Genomic DNA, 23,425 nt, shown 5'->3' on the forward strand with positions numbered 1-23,425 from the left:
ACCCCGTAACACTCACACTGAAAACAGTGACACAAGAGTAGAGTACTGTGTGACTTGTGAGCAAAACGCTTTGCTTACTCCATTGGTCTTCCTCCCCCTTTGCTTGCTTTCTCTCTACTACTTTTTCTCTCTCTCTTTTCACTTCAATTTCTCTCTCCTAGGGTTTACTTTCTCTCTCTTAATTTATCCATACTGCTTCTAAATTTCGGAAGTTCATCTCTCTACGGTAACTTTAATTTAATTTAATTTTTCTGTACTTTTGATTTTTTTACTGTTAAAAATGTTTGCTTGATTATTATTTTTTTGTTTTTTTATTGATTTTTTTGGTAGGTGGAGCTGAGGTGAAACGATGTCGGCTTCGGCATCGCGAGAAGGAGGTGGCGGTGGTGGTGGTGGCGATCAACCGCCGGCGCGGCGGTTGATGCGAACGCAGACGGCAGGGAATCTTGGTGAAACGGCGTTTGATAGTGAGATTGTTCCGTCTTCTCTTGTTGAAATCGCTCCGATTCTTCGTGTTGCTAATGAAGTTGAAAAGCATAATCCGAGAGTTGCTTATTTATGTAATGTTTCTAATTTTAGTGTTAGGTTTGAGTTTAGTTGATTGATTGATTGATTGATTGACTGTTTTGATTGTTGCTCCCTCCGATTCAACTAGTTGTTTACGTTTTATTTTGATTGCGTTTTTGTTTTTATTCTTTCGTGAGGAGGATTTTAATAAAGCGTAAATAAGTAGTTGAATGGGAGGGAGTATGTTGAAGTGTGATTTGCTTCCTAATTTGTTTGTGTGTCAAATTTTGAAATTTAGTGGTAGAGATATGTTTTCAGCTAGTAAATGAGTTTGCAAGTTCAACCGAGTGTTCAAAGTGCTAGATAGACAATTCTTATGTTTATTTTAGGAAATGAGGTAGATTCTGTTCGTAAATCCCGTGAAAGACAATTCTTTGTTTATTTTAGGAAATGACGTGTAGATTCTGTTCGTAAATCCTGTATCGTTTCGGTCTGTACTCAGTAGTTTATATTATGGAATCGTGTACGGTGCTGTAGTCGTCATATTATAGTTTGTGTAGCTCGGAAAGGTAACTATGGTCAGTAGCGAGTGTTTGAGTAGCCAAATGCTCGAAGTGCCTAATGAATGTTTCTTTGATTCATCAACTTATTTTGGAAGACGTTGTATATCCATGGTCGACAGTTGATATTAAGGAACCACTTAACACTTCCTATTTGGAAAGTGTCGTGACTATGTCTTAGTTAGCCGAATGCATATACTGCAATATGGATCATTTTTAGTACGTGCTCTCCTTACCTTGTAGTTTTTTGGATGTTTGCCCTCTTTGAACAGAGGAGACCTCAAATCCCTTTTTGGCACCCTTTTCTCTTGTTTATTGATTTGAGAATTTGTCTTAAGTTTTCCATTTGGTTTGCCAGGTCGATTTTATGCATTTGAGAAAGCACATAAACTGGATCCAACATCCAGCGGCCGTGGTGTCCGACAATTCAAAACTGCTCTTCTTCAAAGGCTAGAAAAGGTAGTAAAATTTTGCAGGGTTAGGATATGTATGTATATGACGCATCTGTTCCAACGTATCAGATACTAGATAGATAATTATACGCTCAATAACAACAACATTACCCCAGCCTCAATGGTTCCCACAAATTGCGGGGTAAGGGGAAGTCTTACCCTTGTGTTAGCAACACAAAGAGATTGTTTCCGAGTGACCAAAGATGAAAATTGCGTCGAAAACTATATCGAATGACTGGTACTTCACGATAATTATGCACACAACTAACATTTATTTGATGTGTACCCTTTAATATTATGGTGTGAGCAGTATATGGTATAACATAGTTATTATTACTCATTTAATGATATGCATACCTTTTCACCAAAAATAAATAAATGATGTGCATAGGATTGGGCCTTTGTATGTTGAATAATTGTCTAATTTTAATATTGTGTCTCTGGCTTATTAGGCCATTAGGGTTCTTTAGGAAATTCGGCATTCGGGTTTTCTCAACTGTTAACAACTTTGAACTTTGGCTGTGATAATATGCTATAAGACTGAGATAGATATGTTGAACCTTTGGTAGTATGGAGGTGGCAGCTATGGCTGACCATGAGTTTTTGATTTACTGAATCAATTTTTGTATCAGCTGTGGACCGTGCTGTTCTTAACTTGTAAGGATTTGTGGTTATGTATATGGCCGTAAGGCTTCTGAGCTGTTCCTTATATAATATACAGTACTAATTTCTAACAATGCAGGAAAATGATCCAACTTTAAAAGGACGAGTTAAAAAGAGTGATGCACGAGAAATGCAAAGTTTTTATCAGCATTACTACAAGAAATATATTCAGGCTTTGCAAAATGCAGCCGACAAGGCAGACCGGTGAGTAGCTTGATATATGCAACTTTTGAGAAATGTCTATTGTGTCTCTGTTGTTGTTTAATCTAGAATATTTGCTATGATTTCTATGTGCAGCGCCCAGCTTACGAAGGCGTATCAAACTGCCAATGTTCTGTTTGAGGTACTGAAGGCAGTTAACCTGACGCAGTCTATGGAAGTTGACCCTCAGGTAAGAAACTAATTCATGGGCATATTGCATTTAAGGGCACATTTTTGGCTTGTATGGTATTTAATGTAATCAGTTATAACTCTATTATCCTAATTGAGGTCAATCTTATATAGGTTTTGGATACTCACAATAAGGTAGCCGCAAAAACAGAAATTTATGTCCCGTACAACATCCTTCCTCTTGACCCTGATAGTGCAAATCAGGCGATTATGAGGTTTCCGGAGGTCTGTCTCCGACCTTTTAGTTCTCCTTTATACCTTAGTTGTAGATCTTTGTATATTTTGTTTCTCTCTAGAGGCAGTTAACAACGCCTTTTAGTTGTCCTTTATACCTAATTACCAGAAATATTCATTCAGATCCAAGCTGCCATTGTTGCCCTTCGAAATACCAGAGGTCTCCCTTGGCCTAAGGACTACAAGAAAAAGCAAGATGAAGACATCTTAGATTGGCTTCGAGCAATGTTTGGATTTCAGGTCTTGCATTGAAATTTATTTGTATTTGGTTATTCTATCTTCACTCGTCTTGGTTCCAAGGATGTTGACTGTCATTTTTGTTATCGTTTTTCCAGAAAGATAATGTGGCAAATCAACGAGAACACCTGATTTTACTGCTTGCTAATGTACATATACGGCAGTTTCCAAAGCCGGATCAACAACCAAAGGTAATTACGCTTTTTTGGTCTTTTCCTGTACAATATCTGTTAATTTGCTGTAGTTTGGAGTTTTGTTGCACCTCGAGATCGCATATAATTAGCACAGTGAACTTTTGTGCGCGGCTGCATTGACATAGTTTGTAGTGATTAGCTTGTCAGATAAGCTTTAATGCAACAGTTTGTTTTCAGTTGGATGAACGGGCGTTGACTGAAGTGATGAAAAAGCTTTTCAAGAGCTATAAGAAGTGGTGCAAGTACTTGGATCGCAAGAGCAGCCTTTGGTGAGCTTCATGAACTCCAATAATATTTTTTCTTGCCTGGGGGCTGGGGCTTTTATCTTTGAGACTAAAATATAGGAATCGACTTTTTGTTTTGAAATAGACATCACGCTTCATTTTATCTTACTCTGTGAAGGTCCTAACTCCTAATCATTTGTTTACCTTTGATTAAAATATACCTCACAAATAGAATTGAAAAGGTAAACAAATGAATGGGACAACGGGAGTAAATACTAACAATAACTGCTGTAGATAACCTTTTGCAGCTGTAATTTATATTCTAACCCATCTTCCAATGTAATATGTTGAGTCAAAAATTAATTATTTCAGGTGTTTCTTTTCTTTTTTACTCGGGGGCTTCACAGAGTAGTTATTTGTTCGGGTTGTATGGTAATTGTTTCCTAAATTGCAGGCTGCCGACAATACAGCAGGAAGTGCAACAGCGTAAGCTATTATACATGGGGCTTTATCTCCTTATTTGGGGAGAAGCTGCAAATTTGAGATTCATGCCAGAGTGCTTGTGCTACATTTATCATCATGTACTTTTCTGCAGCACTATATTTTAATTCCGGGTGTTTCTTTTTCCCTCGTAAACTAGCCATTTTTAATAAGTGATGTTGAATTTCCTGATCTCTCTTCATAAACGCTTCTTGTAGATGGCTTTTGAGCTGTATGGCATGCTTGCTGGAAATGTGAGTCCCATGACCGGTGAGAACGTGAAGCCAGCATATGGTGGTGAAGAAGAGGCATTTTTAAGAAAAGTTGTAACGCCCATATATAAAGTTATAGCAAAGGTATTACATTGTTAATTTTGCTATGTATGAAGATGTTAAAGTAACCCTTCAAACACGTGCAAATTTTGAACATTGTTGATGCGCAGGAATCAGAAATGAGTAAAAAGGGAAAATCAAAGCATTCACAGTGGAGAAATTATGATGATCTGAATGAATATTTCTGGTAATTAGGTTCATAAAATGTTTCTTTTTCTCATATCACATGCTCTAACATGTGTTTTAGCGTGTATTGCGCATACTCTGTGAGGTTGAATCTCGTTTCTTTTTTGTGATCACAGGTCAGTTGATTGCTTTCGTTTAGGCTGGCCAATGCGTGCTGATGCAGATTTCTTTTGTTTGACCACAGAGGAGTCTTCACAAGATAGAAATGGGGTAAAATTTGGTTATTTATCTCTTGTATCATAATTTTACAAATATTAGTTCTCAATTATCTCCCTAGTTCAGATCATTGTATTTGAAGTTGCTCTATCTGGATTGCTGGATAACCATGGTAAATGCCTAATGTCGAATAGCTTGGTGCATGGTAGATCTGTAGGTCTTTGTACGTGTTTAGTCAAAGTAGGGATTAACATCTAGGAAAGGCTCATCTACGCGCTGTCAGTTAGAATTACAATTTTCTGTCCATTTAACACAAAAACATTAAATTTCCTATATTGATATAGATTCATGCTCTAACCTGAAGTAGGTTTTGTTACTGCCGGATGATTTCTTGACAGTATTTGATTATTCATATTCAAATGTAATGCCTTTGTGGTTCTCAGGAAGGAGTACCTGCTCGCCGAGATCGATGGGTCGGAAAAGTTAATTTTGTTGAGATTAGGTCATTTTTGCACATCTTTAGAAGTTTTGACAGGATGTGGAGTTTCTTTATTCTAGCCTTGCAGGCAAGTGGAATTTACTATTTCTGTATTTGTCAATTGTTTCTCTTTATATGTTTTGCGGTGGTTTTTGACCTTTGATGCTTTTGTTGTTCTCGTGGTTTTCAGGCTATGATAATTCTTGCTTGGAATGGCTCAGGAGACCCTAGTGCAATATTTGAAATTCGTGTTTTCAAACAAGTTCTAAGCATCTTTATAACAGCCTCAATATTAAAACTTGTGCAGGGTAAGTAACACATACTCCTTCCTTGTCACTATAATATAATTTTCCTTCTTTCCATTTTAGGTATGTTACCATGATATTCCTTTTCCTTTTTGACACAATGTGTCGCTAATACTGCCCTATCTCTTCCCCACGCATCCTTCTTTAAATAGAACCACATATTCCTCTTCCCTAAAATATTGTGCCCAAAAGTATCGGAAGATCATAGTGAAACGAATTGAGTATTAGTTTGCTACTTTGCTTAATACTAACTGAGCTCACACTGGGCAAGTGAGTGGCCGTCAAGTTGACATAGAAATGCTGGAAATTCAAAAAGGCTAGTGTAATTATCAAGCAGACCAACTGTAGAAGATTTCCCATAAAAAGGGAGGACATGAATTGTTGCAGTCATCTACTTGTTGATGGAAAATGTAGATATATGACTATATGTAGGAAGTTATTTCATCCATTGACATATAATCGAATTCAGGGGACATTGGAGAGTGACACTCATATTAAAACTGGGAACAAGACATGTCCCTGTATTGTTCGCAATATATGTTCTTTTAATGTATATTTAGAAATCTAGAGATCCCTTATCTTGTACACAAGTGTGAATTTTGCCTCAAGAAAAGTAGGTTAACTGCATTTGAATTTATTCTTAGCTCTTTTTCAAAGGGATTTCTAGTTTTCTGTATTTTCTTTTTCTTTTAGTCACACATTATTTCTCCTAGCCCGCTTCCTTCTTTTCAATTTTTCATTGGTTCTATCTCATGTTGATTGATTGTTCAACAACTTCACAATTCTTGTTTAGCTTAAGTCAAATGATTTTGGGACCTAGACTTTGTCTCAGCGTTGTTCATTTTTAATTGTATGATCGTGCATGTCATGTCAGTTAAACTGGTTATTCTCTTTTTTCAGCGGTCCTTGATGTAGTTCTTAGCTGGAAATCAAGGAGGAGTATGTCATTTCATGTTAAGCTAAGATACATATTGAAGTTCCTTACTTCTGCTGCGTGGGTGGTAGTCCTACCGGTGACATATGCTTACTCATGGGACAATTCTCCTGGATTGGCTAATACTATTAAAAGTTGGTTTGGTAGCAATGCAAGCAAACCTTCACTATTTTTTCTGGCTATTGTCATCTATTTGTCACCAAATATGCTTTCTGCTGTGCTGTTCCTGTTCCCCTTCATTCGTCGTCTTCTTGAAAGATCTGACTACAAGATTGTGATGCTAATGATGTGGTGGTCTCAGGTATTCCGAGTTCTATCAATAATCCAAGTATCTTCTGTTTCTTTCGTACTCTTTTAGGCCACATTAAGTTTCTAGTGTATTTGCTGACTTTTTTCTTTTTCCCTTGTTTAATTAAATTTTCGCAGCCCCGGCTTTATGTTGGGAGGGGAATGCATGAAAGTGCCTTTTCTCTTTTCAAGTAAGGAGTTAATTGCTATAAGGAAGTATTTGTGATGATATTATAAATTCGAAACCTGATATGTCACGTGTTTTTTCTTGATTCTGTAGGTACACATTGTTCTGGGTCTCTCTTTTGGCAACAAAATGTGCATTTAGCTTCTATGTAGAGGTGTGAATCCTGATATTATTTAATGTTCTCTTGTTATATGCTGTTGTCAGAAATAATGAAAATGCATGCAATCAGTAACCATTTTATCCAAATTCCAAACATAGCATCCGTGATCACTTTAGCGGGGATGGCTTCTAGTTAATTTAATTGGACTTGCTATTAGGGTTTTATGGTAAATAATGTTTCTGGTATTACTTTAATCATCAATTACTTGGCCTCTCTCTGGACCTTTAACTTTAATATGTAGGATATGTTCTTAATGGTACTTTTGTGAGGAGTGTCTTCTTTGCTAGGTGGTAGTGTGTCCAACTACTTCTCCTTGTATGTACATTATGTCATTTTTATTTTGTCTACTCCCATCTTAGAGTGTGTTTTCACTGCAGATTAAACCATTAGTATCTCCAACCAAACAGATTATGTCAGTTCACGTAACACATTACAAATGGCATGAGTTTTTTCCTCAAGGTAATGTACTCTTGTGTCTTGTTCGAACTTGTCAATGTGTTGCAACTTGTACTGGGACGACGAATTAATCTGTATTTTTTCTGCAGCCAGACACAACCTTGGTGCTGTGATTGCATTATGGGCTCCAATTATTTTTGTACGACTATGGAGCTAATTTTTTTTTTTTTTTTAACTTTGTATTGTTTTAGTTTTACTGTATTCATCCAACACTGCTTACTGTTCTTCCTTTTATCAGGTTTATTTCATGGACACTCAAATTTGGTATGCTATATTCTCCACAATCTTTGGAGGTATATATGGTGCGTTCCGTCGTCTTGGAGAGGTAAACAGAGTCTCTACTATGCTTTGCTTTTTGCCCAAATTAAAGGTGATGTGGGCTGACTGGGGCTTCTTTCACGGGGTATCTCAATTTCAGTTCTTACATCTTATGTAATCTTTTGCTCCCAGATACGAACGTTGGGTATGCTTAGATCTCGGTTTCAGTCTTTGCCTGGGGCTTTCAATGCACGTCTCATTCCAGCAGAGAAAACAGAACACAAGAAGAAAGGTCTGAAGGCTACTTTCTCCATGCGATTTCCCAATGTAAGGAAAGAGACATGCAAAATGCATGAATTGTTTTTTTGTATATATTTTTATATTTTATTTTTAGTTAACCTCGTTTTAGTTGTTTAGTGGATTTATGTATTTCAACTTTCGACATTTTATTAGATACTCTTGTTACTTTGGAACCTGCACACTGCCTTGTTCATTTCACTGTTTGATGTTTTTCACTAGAGGCTAAATGGTATACTCATGCCACCTCATTTCTCTGCCTTTGCAGTTTTCCTCCAATAAGGAGAAAGAAGCTGCTCGATTTGCTCAATTGTGGAATCAAATTATAACAACTTTTAGAGAGGAAGATCTCATAAGCAATAGGTAATATCACTCATGTAGATTTTTTTTATGAAGGAAATGCCTGAAATTTATCTTCTACTTAGTGTTATGGTGTCATGTGGTAGATAGCGGTCTCCATTACTGACAAGTTTGGCTGCTTGTTTCTTTCAGGGAAAGGGACTTGTTACTCGTTCCATATTGGGCTGACACAGACATAGACCTAATTCAGTGGCCTCCATTTTTGCTTGCTAGCAAGGTTTGTTACTTACCTTAGTAAGCTCCTAGCTAATTAATTGCCTTCTTATTTAATGGATGTTGTCACAGATTCCAATCGCGCTAGATATGGCAAAGGATAGCACCGGGAAGGACAAGGAGCTGATGAAAAGAATTTTCTCTGATCCCTATATGCCATCTGCCGTCCGTGAATGTTATGCTTCCTTTAAAAGCATCATTAGGTTCATGGTTCAAGGCCGTGCCGAGAAAATGTACGTTGGTTGGTTAACTCTTGTTCTCCTTATAGACAAAATTATTCATGATAGCTTATTAATCTTCTTGCCCTCCTTTTGTTTATGGGAATCAGTGCATCACCCTCTTGGCGTCTTCACGTACATGGGTTTTACCTCCTTGATGTCCTTTTTTATCCTTCATTACTTTTCTAACAAAGGGTCAGGATTGGAGTAGTTAATGTCTCTTAAATGTGTACAATTTGGCTGTGCTGTATTTTCTTACATCCTTGTGTTTCATATTTTACAGTGTTATAGAGAATATATTTGCTGAAGTTGAAAGGCATATAGAAGCAGGAGACTTGGTTACAGACTATAAAATGAGCGCTCTTCCTAGTCTGTATGGACATTTTGTTAAGCTGATGGAGAGCTTAGTATGTGTTTCATGATAATCCTTGTTTTATTTTCTGGTGTGTTACATGCTGTTTCTGAGTTCTGCCTAACTAATCAATTTGCTTATCCAGTTAGAGAATAAACCCGAGGATAGAGATCGAGAAAAAGTTGTCATTTGTTTTCAAGACATGTTGGAGGTTGTGACTAGAGATATAATGGAGGACACTAGCGTGCTGGAGTCAATTCATGGTGGATCAGCTCATGACGGTGTAGCATCGTTCGAGCAACATTCTCAGTTATTTGCATCGCCTGGTGCAATTAGATTTCCTATTGAACCAGTAACAGAAGCCTGGAAAGAGAAGGTAGTGTTAAGTTGTAAAAGTAAATAACAAAGAAAATAATAATGTGTACCTTGAGTTCTGAATCATTTTTTTTGTTGAGGCAGATCAATCGGTTGTACCTGCTTCTTACTGTGAAGGAATCTGCAATGGATGTGCCATCCAATTTGGATGCTAGGCGCCGACTTTCTTTCTTTTCAAATTCGCTCTTTATGGATATGCCACCTCCACCCAAAGTCCGCAACATGCTTTCTTTCTCGTAAGTAAAAACGCGTGTGACTATTCTGAAGCACAAGGCATGTATACATTAGTGTAGTTTTTCTCGTCAGTACAAACGTCCTTATGACCAGACGTTGCACCTAGAAAGGTGTAGTGCTTGTATCCATCATTCGCTATTTATAGGTCTTTGTTTTGTTCATCAAATGACCATCGTTAGCTAGATCAAATGACCACTGGTGATGTCCTCATCTAAGATTCAGTCAATATTTCTGGCTTGTTTCTGTTGGTATGGCTTTTTGACTTTTCCAACCGTGCACCTCCCAAAGGAAGATTCTTCCTTGAATGTTGCTATTTCGCTTCATCCTATTTATGTTACGGCCTCGTGCAGGCCTCTAAGCTGAATATGTCAATTTTTAAGAATGTAGTATGCTGACGGTAAGTTCCTGGCCTTGCTGCTCCTTAAGAATGTAGTGTGCAGTTGCTAAGTTGTTGCCAACCGACTTAGACCTAGAAGTTTGAGCCATTGATGTTGTGAAGGCGACGGCTACTTCACATAGTTTGTTGGCTTGTTGGTATGTTTTAGACTGTTACATGGTTATTATTACTCTATAATCTAGTGTTTTAGTGCCTGTGAGACAGAGATTGCATGCTTGTGATAAAAATCCGTTGGTCCATGAATTAACTTCACTCTTGGGATCTTTTGTCCTCCGTTACTTAGTCGAGGCCATTGTGGTTTGGTATCCCACTTCTTTCATCCACTTTATCTCCTTCATAACTTGCTACATTCTTGATGTTTTGTGCAAAATAAACAAGAAAATATTTTCATGGACCGAAGTAGTTTTTATGGAACTTCTATAAATAAAAATAAAAAATGGTTTACTAGATAAGATGCTTTTGGTCATTTTGTGGCTGATTTAGGTACTATGTTTTTTTTATCATGAGCATTTGTCGGAATCGCTTGTAAGTAATTTCTGTTTTCTACAATGATCTGTGCAGTGTTTTGACACCTTATTATGTAGAGGAGGTCCTCTTCTCATCGCTAGATTTGGAAACTCAAAATGAAGATGGAGTCTCAATCCTGTTCTACTTGCAGAAGATTTTTCCAGGTTTCTTAGGGATTGCTTGCTTATAATATTAGATGTAAATAAAGAAGTCATTAGTGCTTTTCTTGTGTTTCGGGGGATATTGATATTCTGATCTCAACAATGGCAAATAGATGAATGGGATAACTTCTTGGAACGTGCCGATTGCAAGAATGAGGAAGAGCTGAGAGACTCGGAGGAGTTGGAAGAAGAGCTTCGTCTTTGGGCATCATACAGAGGTCAAACACTGACACGTACAGGTACACATCTTTTTTACGTTCTACATCCTTATTGTTTGTTGTTATCTTGTTTGGGCACTAGCTCAATTGTCGTTTATTTTTCTTGCATTTAATCTCTTACGAATGACAGTGAGGGGTATGATGTACTATCGCAAAGCTTTGGAGCTTCAAGCCTTTCTTGATATGGCCAATGACAAAGGTACCGTAGCAACTAATTTCTTGGATGTCCAATATGGTGATATAGAAGATTACGAGGCTCTTGAATATTTACAGAGTTTTTTTTTTTTTCCTTTCTTGAATAGTTTTAATGGAAGGTTACAAGGCTCTGGAATTGAACACCGAGGAGAACTCACAAAGTGAAAGATCACTATGTCAAGCTGTTGCTGATATGAAGTTCACATATGTGGTATCTTGTCAGCAATATGGGATTGATAAAAGATCTGGTAATCCACGCGCTCAGGACATACTGAAGCTTATGACAACGTATGAACATTCCCTTATCGTACTTGTCACCCTGATGCTGACCAAATCCTATTGGTCGATTGGTGCAATAGATTGTTTGAATTATCTTTGTTGTGGTGACAGATACCCTTCACTACGCGTGGCTTATGTTGATGAGCTAGAAGATCCAAGTAAAGATGGGTCGAGAAAGACAAATAAGCTGTTCTCGTACTATTCTGTTCTTGTGAAAGCAGCTTTACCAAAATCTAGTAATTCAAATGAGCAAGGGCAAACTCTAGATCAGGTACATTATCAATTTGTTGAAGTCTTTGGTAGCAGCGTCAAAAAATAATAAGTTTGGGAGCTTCACTATCTGGACGACTGCACATGAAGCTTAACACAAGTACTACTTATGTAGTGACTAAAAAGTTTGACTGTTAACTTAGAAATTATGTCAATGTAAGATTTTAGCCTAAATACATATCACAGAATCCATTCTATTGTCCACTTACTCCATGTTTGCATATCTTATCTGCCAGAAATTTTTGTGTGCGTGATTCTTATGCATTCTGGACCAAGAAAAGCCTTATATTATGCTGAACCTTTTATGTGCAGGTCATCTATAGGATAAAACTTCCTGGACAGCCTATCTTAGGTGAAGGGAAGCCTGAGAATCAGAACCATGCTATAATTTTCACTCGCGGTGAAGGGTTGCAAACGATAGACATGAATCAGGTAAGAAGCTGGCAGTAGTTATACTTTCCCTCCTGCTGCTAGGTTCTTGTTCACAAAATGATAATTTTTCTTTATTTTTAGGATAACTATATGGAAGAAGCTCTGAAAATGAGAAATCTTCTTCAAGAATTTCTAATAAAGCACGGCGGTGTGAGGTTCCCTACAATTCTTGGACTTAGAGAGCATATATTCACTGGAAGGTGTGCTTGTCAACTCATTCTGAATTGCCCTTAATATAGATGATGTAGTTGTATTCTGGTTGGGAGTTGATCAAATTTCCTCTGATTTTCGTTGCAGTGTTTCATCTCTTGCGTGGTTCATGTCAAATCAGGAGACAAGCTTTGTGACCATTGGTCAAAGATTGCTAGCGAATCCATTAAAGTAAGTCTCTTTGGTGATGCTGGTTTAAGCAAGAGCTCTATTGCTACTTTTTTGTTCCTATTTGTATATGGCCTGTTCCATATGTTCAGAAACACATTTTCTACGAGTTTCATCAAAATATTGCTTCTTTTTCTTCATCATCCTAATTAGGTTCTAACAGATCTTGTTGCTACAAAAAAATGAAGGTTCTTGCAGAAATTTCAAGAGACATCTGTTTAGCACTACGTAATAACTGAAACTTATAGTACTCCTTCCAATTGTTTGGAATTTCCCCATTTGTTGAAAATCCCCGCCGCAAATTTTGGATAGTTGGGGCAGATCCAAAGAATTGGAGGTAGTATTTCTTAAGGCTAGGAACTAATAATTGACATGGTACTTAGTTTCTATATTTCGTGCATCTTCTTTCTTACTATGGGGCTATGGGTTTTTTATTTTACAATACTCATAGCTCAAGGATGTCACATTAGGTGTCTCACTGTCTGTTAGTGTTGTGTTACTGTTGTTAACTTGCACATAAAAATGAGATATAGGAATCATTCATACTCTTAAACTTAGTGAACCCCTTTACTAATTGCTACGCAAAATGCATGATACTAATCTGTAACTAATAGCTTGTCTTTTACACTTGAACAGAGTTCGTTTTCACTATGGTCACCCAGATGTCTTTGATAGGCTATTTCATCTTACGAGAGGTGGTGTAAGTAAAGCTTCCAAAGTCATTAATTTGAGTGAGGATATATTTGCTGGTAAGGATTTCTATATAGTCATACTTTTGTAGTTCCGTTAATATATCTCGTGGCAGTATTTGCAATTATCTAACTGGCTCTTCAAATATAGGATTTAATTCCACCCTGCGTGGAGGCAACGTCACTCATCATGAATACATTCAAGTGGGAAAAGGAAGAGATGTGGGCCTCAATCAGATATCTATGTTCGAGGCAAAAATTGCTAATGGGAATGGTGAACAAACACTGAGCCGCGACATATACAGGCTTGGTCATCGTTTTGACTTCTTTCGGATGTCATCGTGTTATTTCACCACTATTGGCTTCTACTTTAGCACTCTGGTACTTATGCAACTTGGTTTTAACTGGTTGTACAGTTAGTTGAACATAGAGTTGATTTTCTAACTTTTACCTTTTAACCGTCCTTGGCAGATTACAGTGCTTACTGTTTACCTCTTTCTCTATGGACGCCTATATCTTGCCCTTAGTGGGATTGAGGAAGCCTTGAACAGTAAGGCACGATTTCGAAACAGTAAGGCTCTTCAAGTTGCGCTTGCTTCTCAATCATTCGTTCAGATTGGGTTCTTGATGGCCTTGCCTATGCTCATGGAAATTGGTCTTGAAAGAGGTTTTCGAACTGCTTTAAGCGAGTTTATACTGATGCAACTACAATTGGCGCCTGTGTTTTTCACCTTCTCGCTGGGGACCAAGACCCATTATTACGGACGTACATTGCTTCATGGCGGTGCAAAGTATAGGTCTACCGGCCGAGGATTTGTTGTCTTTCATGCCAAGTTTGCTGACAACTATAGACTTTACTCTCGAAGCCATTTTGTGAAGGGAATCGAGCTGATGATTCTACTCATTGTATACGAAATATTTGGTGAGACGTATAGAAGTCCTGTTGCTTACATCTTTATAACTGTATCAATGTGGTTTATGGTTGGCACGTGGTTATTTGCTCCTTTTCTTTTCAACCCTTCTGGTTTCGAGTGGCAAAAAATTGTGGATGATTGGACCGATTGGAATAAATGGATAAGCAATCGAGGCGGTATCGGTGTGCCACCAGAGAAAAGTTGGGAGTCCTGGTGGGAGGAGGAGCAAGAGCATCTTCGCCATTCTGGTATACGAGGCATTGTTGCCGAGATCTTGTTGTCTTTACGGTTCTTCATATACCAATATGGGCTTGTTTATCACTTGAAGATGACATTTAAATTACAGCAAAGCTTCCTGGTATGTCTTCTTTTTTCGTAGAGTTTTAGATTTCTTAAAATTCTCAGCAAACTCTGGGGTTATATACTATCTGCGATTTTGCAGGTCTATGGCTTGTCGTGGTTGGTGATTATGGTGGTATTATTTGTAATGAAAGTAAGTTTTGAAATCTTTCATAGCTATGAGCTCTTGTGAGTTGTGACTGCTTCATCTTCTCATATGTTTGTTCCTTTATGTGCAGATGATCTCTTTTGGACGCCGGAGGTTTAGTGCAGATCTGCAACTTGTATTTCGGCTTATTAAAGGCATGATCTTCCTGGCATTTATTGGCATCCTAGCTGCTCTTATTGCATTTACGGGTATGACATTGAAGGATATTTTTGTCTGCATTCTGGCTTTTATGCCGACTGGATGGGGGTTGCTTCTGGTAAGTACTCATTTAACTTTTCTTTTGCAAGTTCTTCGACTACTTGAGCTTAAATTCTTTCTGCTTTCATGCTAACTGAATTAGGATTGCTCCTCATTTCTGTAACGACTTCCTTTTCTTGCTTTCATACAATTACACATCAATTAAAAATATTACCAGCATCAATAATCATCAAACCAATCCATATAAACACTTTTGTCCACAATTTCACTCACCCGACTTCACTCTACCACCCACCACCCCTACGGCGCCCACCAGAAGCTTGATGTTATGAGTTTTACATGGGAGAGCTGCTGCCATTATCTAATTAAGTATATTGTCTAATTTTCGTGCTCTAATTACTTTTGTTTAGTGTCATATATGTTTTTTTTTTTTTTATTAGGTAAGAAAACTTAGTGTCATATATTGGGTTGTTGCAGTTTGTTGCATTTCCACATTCTTCTTCTGCCCTTTTCACGCTTTATATTCTCAAATAGTCAGTAGTTAAACAGTGGTGTTGTTTTTGTTGTCCGCCTCCTCGCTGAATATTGTTGAACATTTGTATTCTTCGTTTTAGTATTTAAATATAAAATAATGATTACCAAGGTTTGGGACCGAATGTGAATATTCTTGTGACTTGCTTTTAGTTAGCATTCCCATCGATTTGGATTTGTTGATAACCCTCCCCCCCCCCAAATATGGGTTTACAATCTGGGTTCACCATAATCGATTTCTGGGTTCATAATCTAGGTTATTAATGGAGGTCAATAAGATTGGAGATTAGTAGAGCAATGAAGATTGAGGCTGATTATTAATGGATGTCGATAAGATTGGTACCCAGGAGATGGTAATGGAAGGAGTTACATTTGGTGAGGAAGGAGGGAGATGACTTTTAAAGATCTTAATTTTTTTTTTAAAATGTGACCTGATCAATAGGTAGCCGGTTACCCGGTGCATTGTGAGAAAAATGAGGGCGTAGTTCAGATTATTCCGAGTTAAAGTATAGTATAGATTTAATTTAATATAAGAACTTAAGAAGAGTTAGGTATAGTTTGGATTATTATTATTATTATTATTATTATTATTATTATTATTATTATTATTATTATGATCAAATAACCCTTAAAATTTATGCTTTCGTGATCAGGGTCCATTTTTTTGTTTGAAACATGCAATTTACTAGGGATTCATTTACTCATTTACGTCTTTATACATTATATCGCCATGTAATTCCTCATTGAAGTTCCGTTTATCTATTTCTCTCTACTCCAGATCGCCCAGGCGTTGAAACCAATAGTTCACAAGGCCGGATTCTGGGGTTCAGTGAGGACGCTTGCATGTGGGTATGAAATAGTTATAGGATTACTTCTGTTCACCCCGGTGGCTTTCCTCGCTTGGTTTCCGTTTGTTTCGGAGTTTCAAACTAGAATGCTGTTCAACCAAGCCTTCAGTAGAGGTCTGCAGATTTCTCGTATCCTTGGTGGCCATCGTAAAGATCGATCCTCTCGTAACAAGGACTAGTTTGTATTTATTTATTCAGTACTAAATTAGTTGTCAGAACTGTTTTGTACTCCTAATTGAAATTAAAATTATTTGGTAATTGATGTGTATATATATACTCTTTTTAGAGTATTTTCAAGGCTCCAACCTAAGCATTTCGCCAAACAATCCGACACTGCAACTCTATTCTACGATCTACCCCTATGACATGTTGATGTTCCAGCTCTTATATGCGACTCGCAAGTTTTGCCTTCTGTGTTCATTTAAATATCAATTTTGACGTCCTTGTTCTGAATCCAAGATACATTTGCTATACAAGGATTTACATTTACTTCATAACATGATACTTGAATTGAGAAGCGCTATTTCTCCAATGCTTTGATTGGTAATGCAACGTAAATAATTGTACCATATTGCGGACGCATTTCTTCTGATGCTTTTTCTCTTCGCTGGTAGCTTGAGCTGAAAAAATGTGGAAATTTACTTAATATTCTTGCTTTGTAAGCTTTTGAATATGGGTAAGCAAACGCACATTCTGTATAAATTAATGAGGTGTCTAATTTACGAAATGTACAAGATCCTAATTTGTTAATGATACTCAGGGCAATATGTCGAGTTAATGGATTATACAACCCGTTGTATATACAACTTATTCAGTTTTGTGGAGCTTTGTTACAAAGTTGCCGAGCTCTATTAACAAAATTGTCGAGTTATGATACAAAGTTGTTGAGTTTAACAGAATAATTATTAAGATCAATAACTTGTAAAATAACTCAACAACTTTGGGTGAGAACTCGATAACTTTGACGCGGTTGTACATAGCTCTTATAGCGGTTGTACATAGCTCTTATACAACCGGTTGTAGGATAATATTTGTGCAATATGTCGGTGCAAGATTTGAACCCAGGTCATTAGTATCACCGCAAATTCTTATTTCAGACGGGTTCAGACATACTATTTCCCGTCTGGAATAAGACGGACAAAATGTAGTCATTTTACGATAAAATGTTACCATCATTTTCAGGGTAAAAACTGACAACTTTAGTTGGAACATTTTGTCATTAAATGGTTACATTCTATTAAAAAAATAGTGACATTTTGTCATTTTGTCATTGCGTTAATCCTGAAAGTGTTATTCGGAGGGCATGTGATGTTATGGACGAGATTGAAGGGAGAGGTTTTTTGAGGCCGAAAACGTGGGGCAATGGTGGAAGGTCGAAGAAGGCAAGGGACAAGGGGTGGACACCGCCGCCTAGGGAGTATGTGAAGGTGAATGTGGATGCCGGGGTTAAGGAAGGTGAGGGTGTGGGAATGGGACTGGTTTGTCGGGACGAGATGGGGCGTGTTTTGTGGGGTTCCTCGATTGTGCAGGTTCAAAGCTGGGATCCACAGGTTGCTGAGGCGGCTGCAGTTCTTGAAGGAGTTAAGGAAGCGTTACGTTTTGGCCATACGAGGATTATTTTGGAAAGCGACTGCCTACCTGTCATTGATGCGCTGAAGAGGAAGGCCGTGGTAAGGAGTATTTTTTCGCTTGTTATAGAGGATATTTTAGCTCTTTGCAATTCGTTTATTTCTATCATTTGGTCTTTTGTCAGTCGAGCAAACAATTGTGTGGCTCATGAATTAGCTCATCCTGTTCCTAGAGTAGCTAGTAGTTTTGTTGGAGCGGAGGCGTTACCTCCATCTGTGAACAATGCTGTACTTTTTGATTTATCGGTAATTCAGTAAAACCTTCGGGTTTTTCCCTTCAAAAAAAAAAATAGTGACATTTGATCCGTCTTATTTCAGACCGTCTGAAGCAAGACTTATTGTAGTATCACCTCTCAAACTTTTTCCTTGAGTGTAAACCGAGTGTCCATCGTCAACAATGACGTATAATATAATTCCATTGTCGTGAATGCTCTTACACAGAAATAAACGGCTAATAATTAGTTGGAGTAGTTAACATCTCTGTCTGCATCCGTTAATAATAATAATCTTACGAGTCAATTCTTACTTCCTAATTCATTCATCACAAGTTCTCATCTGTGACGGTGACTTTCCGTCACACCTCTCACAAAATACAAGTGGAGAAGGGATCGTGACTTGTTAGAGTTTACAAGTTTCTGACCGTCGCAAACGCGACTTATTGTTCCTTCATAGCCAAGCAGCATCATCGACTTGGTGTGCTGTTTATTGTCGATCAAGTCAAGTCTAACACTTTAATATAGTCTACTCTCTGCGTAAACTCTAGCACGTCACCCACGTTAATCAAACTAAACAAATTAAAACAAACACTTTTGTAGATTCACTTTGACACTCTCTTCGATTACTTTCGAATTTCAATTAACCCCTAAATTTTCGATTTTTAGGGTTTTTGAGTTCAACTTTTATTGAATTTCTCTCACTTTATCGATCTCTTCTCTTCGAGATCTCCGCGCCAAGGTATGATATGATATGATATGATATGATATGATTTAATTTCAGCTCGTTATATTTTTTTACTGGTACTTTTATCTATTAATTTTGTAGTTAGGGTTTAATAATTGGGGAAATTGATCCATGAAGATGTAAAATGTGGTTGATTTAGTTTTGTGAATTTGGAATTGAGTGTGATTAATTAATGAGAGTACCATTTCAGCTCTATAGTTTTTGCCAGAATTGTTTATCTATCAGTTTGTAGTTAGGGTTTTATAGTTTAAGGAATTGATGAATGATTTGTGAATTCAGAATTGAATGTGATGGATTAATGAGTATAATTTGAGCTCTTTGTATAATATTCTGATACTTTTATCTATAAATTTGTAGTTAGGATTTTATAATTGTGGAAATTGGTTCATCGAAACGTAAAATGCAGTTGATGTAGTTTTTGTGAGTGTAGAATTGAGTGTGATTGGTTAACGAGAGTATGATTTCAGCTCTTTAGTTCTTTTTCTGATACTTTTCTCTATCAATTTTGTAGTTAAGGTTTCGTAATTGGGGAAATTAATGCATGAAAAACGTACAATGCGGTTGATGTAGTCCTGTTAAGTTAGAATTGGGTGTGATTGATTAATGTCTACGATTTGAGCTCTTTGTATATTTTACTGATAATTTTGTTAGGGTTTTGTAATTAGGGAAATTACTGCATCAGAACGTAAAATGCGGCTGGTGCCTGGTATAGTTTTGAGAATTGAGTGTGATTCATAATGACAGTATGATTTCAGCTCTTTAGATTTTTTTGCTAATACTTTTGTCAATCAATATGTAGGTAGGGTTTATAGTATGAGGAATTAATGAATAAAAACCGAGAATGCCGTTGATATAGCTTTGCAAATTTAGAATTGAATTTGATTGATTAATGAGTATGATTTTGGCTCTTTGTATCTTCTTCTGATACTTTTATTTAGTTTGTAGTTAGGTTTTATAGTCTGGGAAATTAATGAATGAAAACCTAAACTGCGGTTGATATATTTTTTTGAATTGAGAATTGAGCGTGATTAATTATTATAGGAGATGTCTCGAGCGGAGGAGTTGTGGGAGAGGCTAGTAAGGGCTGCATTGAGAAGTGCAAGGGGTGTTACAGATGGTTATGGTAGACATACCACCGGAATCGCCGGGAATGTTCCGGCTTCGCTCGCTAATGGTCGGATTATTGATGATATTCTCCGTGCTGCTGATGAAATTCAAGATGATGATCCTAATGTTGCTCGAATTTGTAATGCTTCCTTCCTTTCTTTTACAGTTTACTATTTTTCAATCTCTATAAAAACATTGGTGCATTTTTTAAGTAGTATTAAATGGCCTTGTTGGTTGATTAATTTTTGGATGTTTGTAGTATGTGAGCATGGGTACGCAATGGCTCAGAATCTTGACCCTAACAGTGAGGGAAGAGGTGTTTTACAATTCAAGACTGGTTTGATGTCTGTGATCAAGGTACATTTTATGCCTTTTCCAGTTTTATAAATCCGGAGTTGTGTTGTTGCTATTGCTATTTTCCTGGCTCCGTGTTTGTTATACGTGAAGTTTACTTTTTAGCATTTAGGTGAATGCAGAATTTTTGTAAAGCCTCGTTAAATTGGACCTGCTAAGCCCCTACCCTACTCAGACCCGCTAATAAGGATGGGTCTTAGCATTGTTTATAGGGATTGGTTATTTGCAAGTTGCAACTACCAAGATTTTCTATGTCAGATTAATCGTAGTACTGAAACATTTCATAGTTCCTAGGTGAGTGAGAGTGTACTAAAATACATATAATTGGGCTAAAGATTTACTTAGGTCATTCAGGTTTTTTCTGTTGTCAGTCTCACTAATCTATCTTTTAGGTTTTGTGGTTTGAGAAGACTGATTGGCTTTAATTAAATATGATTTCTAGCTATGAAGTTTTTAGTAGGATAAAAAAGCTACTCCGTATTGCTTTCTCTGTGCCGTCTTATACATGTCTTCCATTTTTCATGTGGTGATGTAAAACATGCACCCTGTTCTCCCCTTGATCTTGTTTGTAGGAGTCCTTGTTGTTTGCTCACTATATATTATTCAGTGAAACTCTAGATCAACCCATGAGCTAAATATTATTATCCCTTCTAGGTCCTGTATGTTCTGTGACTTGCATAACTCGGGAATTTAGTTAATATAGTGGAACTTTAGAATGCACACTAATTTACTTTGTCCAGCTAAAGGCTATTATTTGTGGTTTTCTTTAAGTGGTTTGTTTATTTTCTCCTTTCTGAAAGCATAAAATTTGTGTGTTGTTTCTTTCGGTATCATTATATGTATGCTTTTGACTTTGATGCAGCAAAAACTGGCCAAAAGGGAAGCTGGTAGTATTGATAGAAGCCAAGATATCACTCTATTGCGAGAATTTTATCGAAAATATAGACAGATGCATAATGTAGAACAACTGATGGAAGATGAAACAAAGCTTAGGGAGTCTGCTATTTTTAGTGGGAACCTCGGAGAGTATGCTCCTAGCCTTTTACGCTATTGAATGAACTATTATTAGTTCTGTTTTTAGTATTGCCGTCGTTTTAACTAAGGGAATTGAATACTTCATCGGTTTATCCTCTTTTGTCTGCCATTCCCATGTTTGGAGCACTGTTCTTTTAGCATTCCACCATTCTTTATAAAACCCTTATATGCTGTTATCTGATTATGCTCTGAAGTGGTTTCTCCAGCCCTTGATGTGCCTAGTTTTTAGGGTGGCCGAGGTTAGATGATGTCAGGCCCGTCTAAGAGCACGTGCGGTCACACAGGGCCCCCAAATTTTGGGCCTAAAATCAATGGAAGTCAGCCAGCCCAAATTATCATGAAAAAATGTCAAGCCATCCCCACCTATTCAATCTTCCCCAAGTTCCGTTTCAAGTCTTTTAACTTCTCATTCATTTTCCTAAATTCGTCGACGTTCCCAAAAATCAATAATTACTCCTTGAAATTCCCTTTCCGAAAACTCCATTAAACCCCATGTGAAAATTATTCCGAAAACTCATGGGTGAACTTTGTTAATTACTCTGTATGTTTTTAGTATAATATTCAGTTTGTATAGTTGTATTAACAAATTTCGAGTGGCTTTTTTTTTTTTTTTTGCTTTGATTTGGGTGAATTCATCGTTATGTGTCATGTTTTTGTTCTTAATTGTGTAGAGCTGTATAAAAAATATACGGAGTATATAATGAATTCAATTGGTTGTCAAGTAATTTTATGCTGATATAATAAAACGTGTTCACAAACAAAGAAGATGATTACAAAATCCTATCGAAAGGAGTTGCTAAAACCCCATTTTACACAATTTCCTGTGTAAGACCATCTTACACAACACAAGAACTTGTGTGATGGATTTTATACTTGTGTTTTATAATATTAAGGGGCCCCATTTTAGAATTTTGCTCAGGGCCACCAAAATCTCGTAGATGGCATTGGATGATGTAGTCATGCTACCAAAGCTTCTCTTTGCTTTCAGCTGTTCTACTGTTACTTGATGTTATGTGTGTAGTTATTTAAGTATCTATGGCATCACAAGCTGCTTCTGTTAGATATTAGAATGTGGTGGATTTTTGTTGTTGCCTGCCTCTACATCTTAGATAATGTCAGCTCACCTGTTCAGTATTCTAAGAAAGTTTGATGTTATGTGTGACAGTGTGAGGGATGAGAGCTGAATTTTAGAGTTTTTATTTTTATGTACGGTTTAATAATAATATTAGTAATGTAAGTAAGATACTAAGATATGGAGTATAATTTTATTGAGATACTCTCTCAATAATGTTACTTGGTCTTTTGTTACTTCAGACTCGAGAGGAAAACTAAGAAAAGAAAAAAGATTTTTGCAACACTCAAGGTGTTGGGTGATGTTCTTGAACAGATGACCCGGGAGGTCTCTCCTGAAGAAGCAGAAAGGTTGCTCCCCGATGAGGTTATATATTCTTTCTGATGAATTATATAATTCTTTGCTTCAGTGTACTAGGCTTGCAATTAGTCTACTTTTCAGTTTCCCCCCCTTTCCCGTACGTATCTTCTTTCTGAATATGATGTGACTGGCGTCTGCGAAAGTGTAAATTTTTTTGATAAGAAATTGGTGAAAGTGTAATGTTTAAAATATTGAGAAAGATATCTCTAGTTTCCGGAGCCAGATGTGTATGTGACCTTTTGAGGGTTCATACTTGGTTACGCAACTTACATCAAAACATGTGGAGAGTTTCAAGTATATTACCCCTTTGACACAAAAAAGTTATACGTACGACTTAAAAATCTATAAATTTACATATAGAGATACTGCATTATTCCTTGACTATATGTTTAGTATAATTGTTCCTGATTGAAATATGGGTGTGAATGAGAATATAAGCTGTACTAAACTAAGTCCTCCTTGTATTGGATATCTTGTGTAATTCTGTAAGCAACTTATTTAGCCATTCAAGTAACCTGATTTGTTTGCCTCATCAGCTTAAGCGTGTTATTGAGTCGGATGCGGCTATGACAGAAGATCTGATTGCTTACAATATTATTCCCTTGGATACAACTAGTACAACTAACAGGATTGTTGCTTTGACCGAGGTCAGTT

The 23,425-nt window shown here is 37.0% G+C and overlaps 3 protein-coding genes across 3 annotated transcripts in view; all 3 read left to right on the forward strand.

The window, feature by feature from the left end:
* LOC141619472 (callose synthase 3-like) lies at positions 1–16,578 on the forward strand. Its single transcript, XM_074436489.1, has 42 exons — positions 1–226; positions 331–560; positions 1,426–1,526; positions 2,262–2,386; positions 2,480–2,573; positions 2,687–2,797; positions 2,930–3,046; positions 3,142–3,234; positions 3,415–3,506; positions 3,916–4,042; positions 4,160–4,297; positions 4,384–4,460; positions 4,576–4,669; positions 5,059–5,181; positions 5,284–5,401; positions 6,299–6,633; positions 6,759–6,811; positions 6,901–6,961; positions 7,345–7,426; positions 7,513–7,562; positions 7,662–7,748; positions 7,874–8,008; positions 8,247–8,341; positions 8,471–8,555; positions 8,624–8,784; positions 9,053–9,176; positions 9,267–9,497; positions 9,581–9,732; positions 10,689–10,798; positions 10,909–11,034; positions 11,144–11,212; positions 11,316–11,496; positions 11,599–11,758; positions 12,070–12,189; positions 12,271–12,389; positions 12,487–12,570; positions 13,204–13,316; positions 13,408–13,637; positions 13,728–14,528; positions 14,613–14,663; positions 14,749–14,934; positions 16,186–16,578. The coding sequence occupies exons 2-42, from the start codon at positions 350–352 to the stop codon at positions 16,432–16,434; spliced, it is 5,871 nt and encodes a 1,956-aa protein (XP_074292590.1). The 5' UTR covers positions 1–226; positions 331–349; the 3' UTR covers positions 16,435–16,578.
* Positions 16,579–17,568: 990 nt separating this feature from the next.
* LOC141621060 (uncharacterized) lies at positions 17,569–18,141 on the forward strand. The gene has a single exon (XM_074437777.1). The coding sequence runs from the start codon at positions 17,569–17,571 to the stop codon at positions 18,139–18,141; it is 573 nt and encodes a 190-aa protein (XP_074293878.1).
* Positions 18,142–18,524: 383 nt separating this feature from the next.
* Positions 18,525–23,425, forward strand: part of LOC141619475 (callose synthase 9-like) — a 28,688-nt gene continuing 23,787 nt past the window's right edge. The window contains exons 1-6 of the mRNA XM_074436491.1: positions 18,525–18,837; positions 19,885–20,089; positions 20,210–20,307; positions 21,167–21,330; positions 22,654–22,777; positions 23,308–23,418. Coding sequence (XP_074292592.1) covers positions 19,888–20,089; positions 20,210–20,307; positions 21,167–21,330; positions 22,654–22,777; positions 23,308–23,418 — 699 coding nt within the window. The 5' untranslated portion in view covers positions 18,525–18,837; positions 19,885–19,887. The remainder of the gene's footprint in view (positions 18,838–19,884; positions 20,090–20,209; positions 20,308–21,166; positions 21,331–22,653; positions 22,778–23,307; positions 23,419–23,425) is intronic.

The sequence above is a fragment of the Silene latifolia genome, chromosome X, assembly GCF_048544455.1.
Source record: "Silene latifolia isolate original U9 population chromosome X, ASM4854445v1, whole genome shotgun sequence".
Classification (NCBI taxonomy): Eukaryota; Viridiplantae; Streptophyta; class Magnoliopsida; order Caryophyllales; family Caryophyllaceae; genus Silene; species Silene latifolia.

Coding starts and splice junctions, on each gene's coding strand:
- LOC141619472 (XM_074436489.1), top strand. CDS start 350: ATGTCGGCTTCGGCATCGCGAGAAGGAGGTGGCGGTGGTGGTGGTGGC. Junction 1,527..2,261: donor TTCTTCAAAGGCTAGAAAAG/GTAGTAAAATTT, acceptor CTAACAATGCAG/GAAAATGATCCAACTTTAAA. Junction 10,799..10,908: donor CTTGCAGAAGATTTTTCCAG/GTTTCTTAGGGA, acceptor AATGGCAAATAG/ATGAATGGGATAACTTCTTG.
- LOC141621060 (XM_074437777.1), top strand. CDS start 17,569: ATGGACGAGATTGAAGGGAGAGGTTTTTTGAGGCCGAAAACGTGGGGC.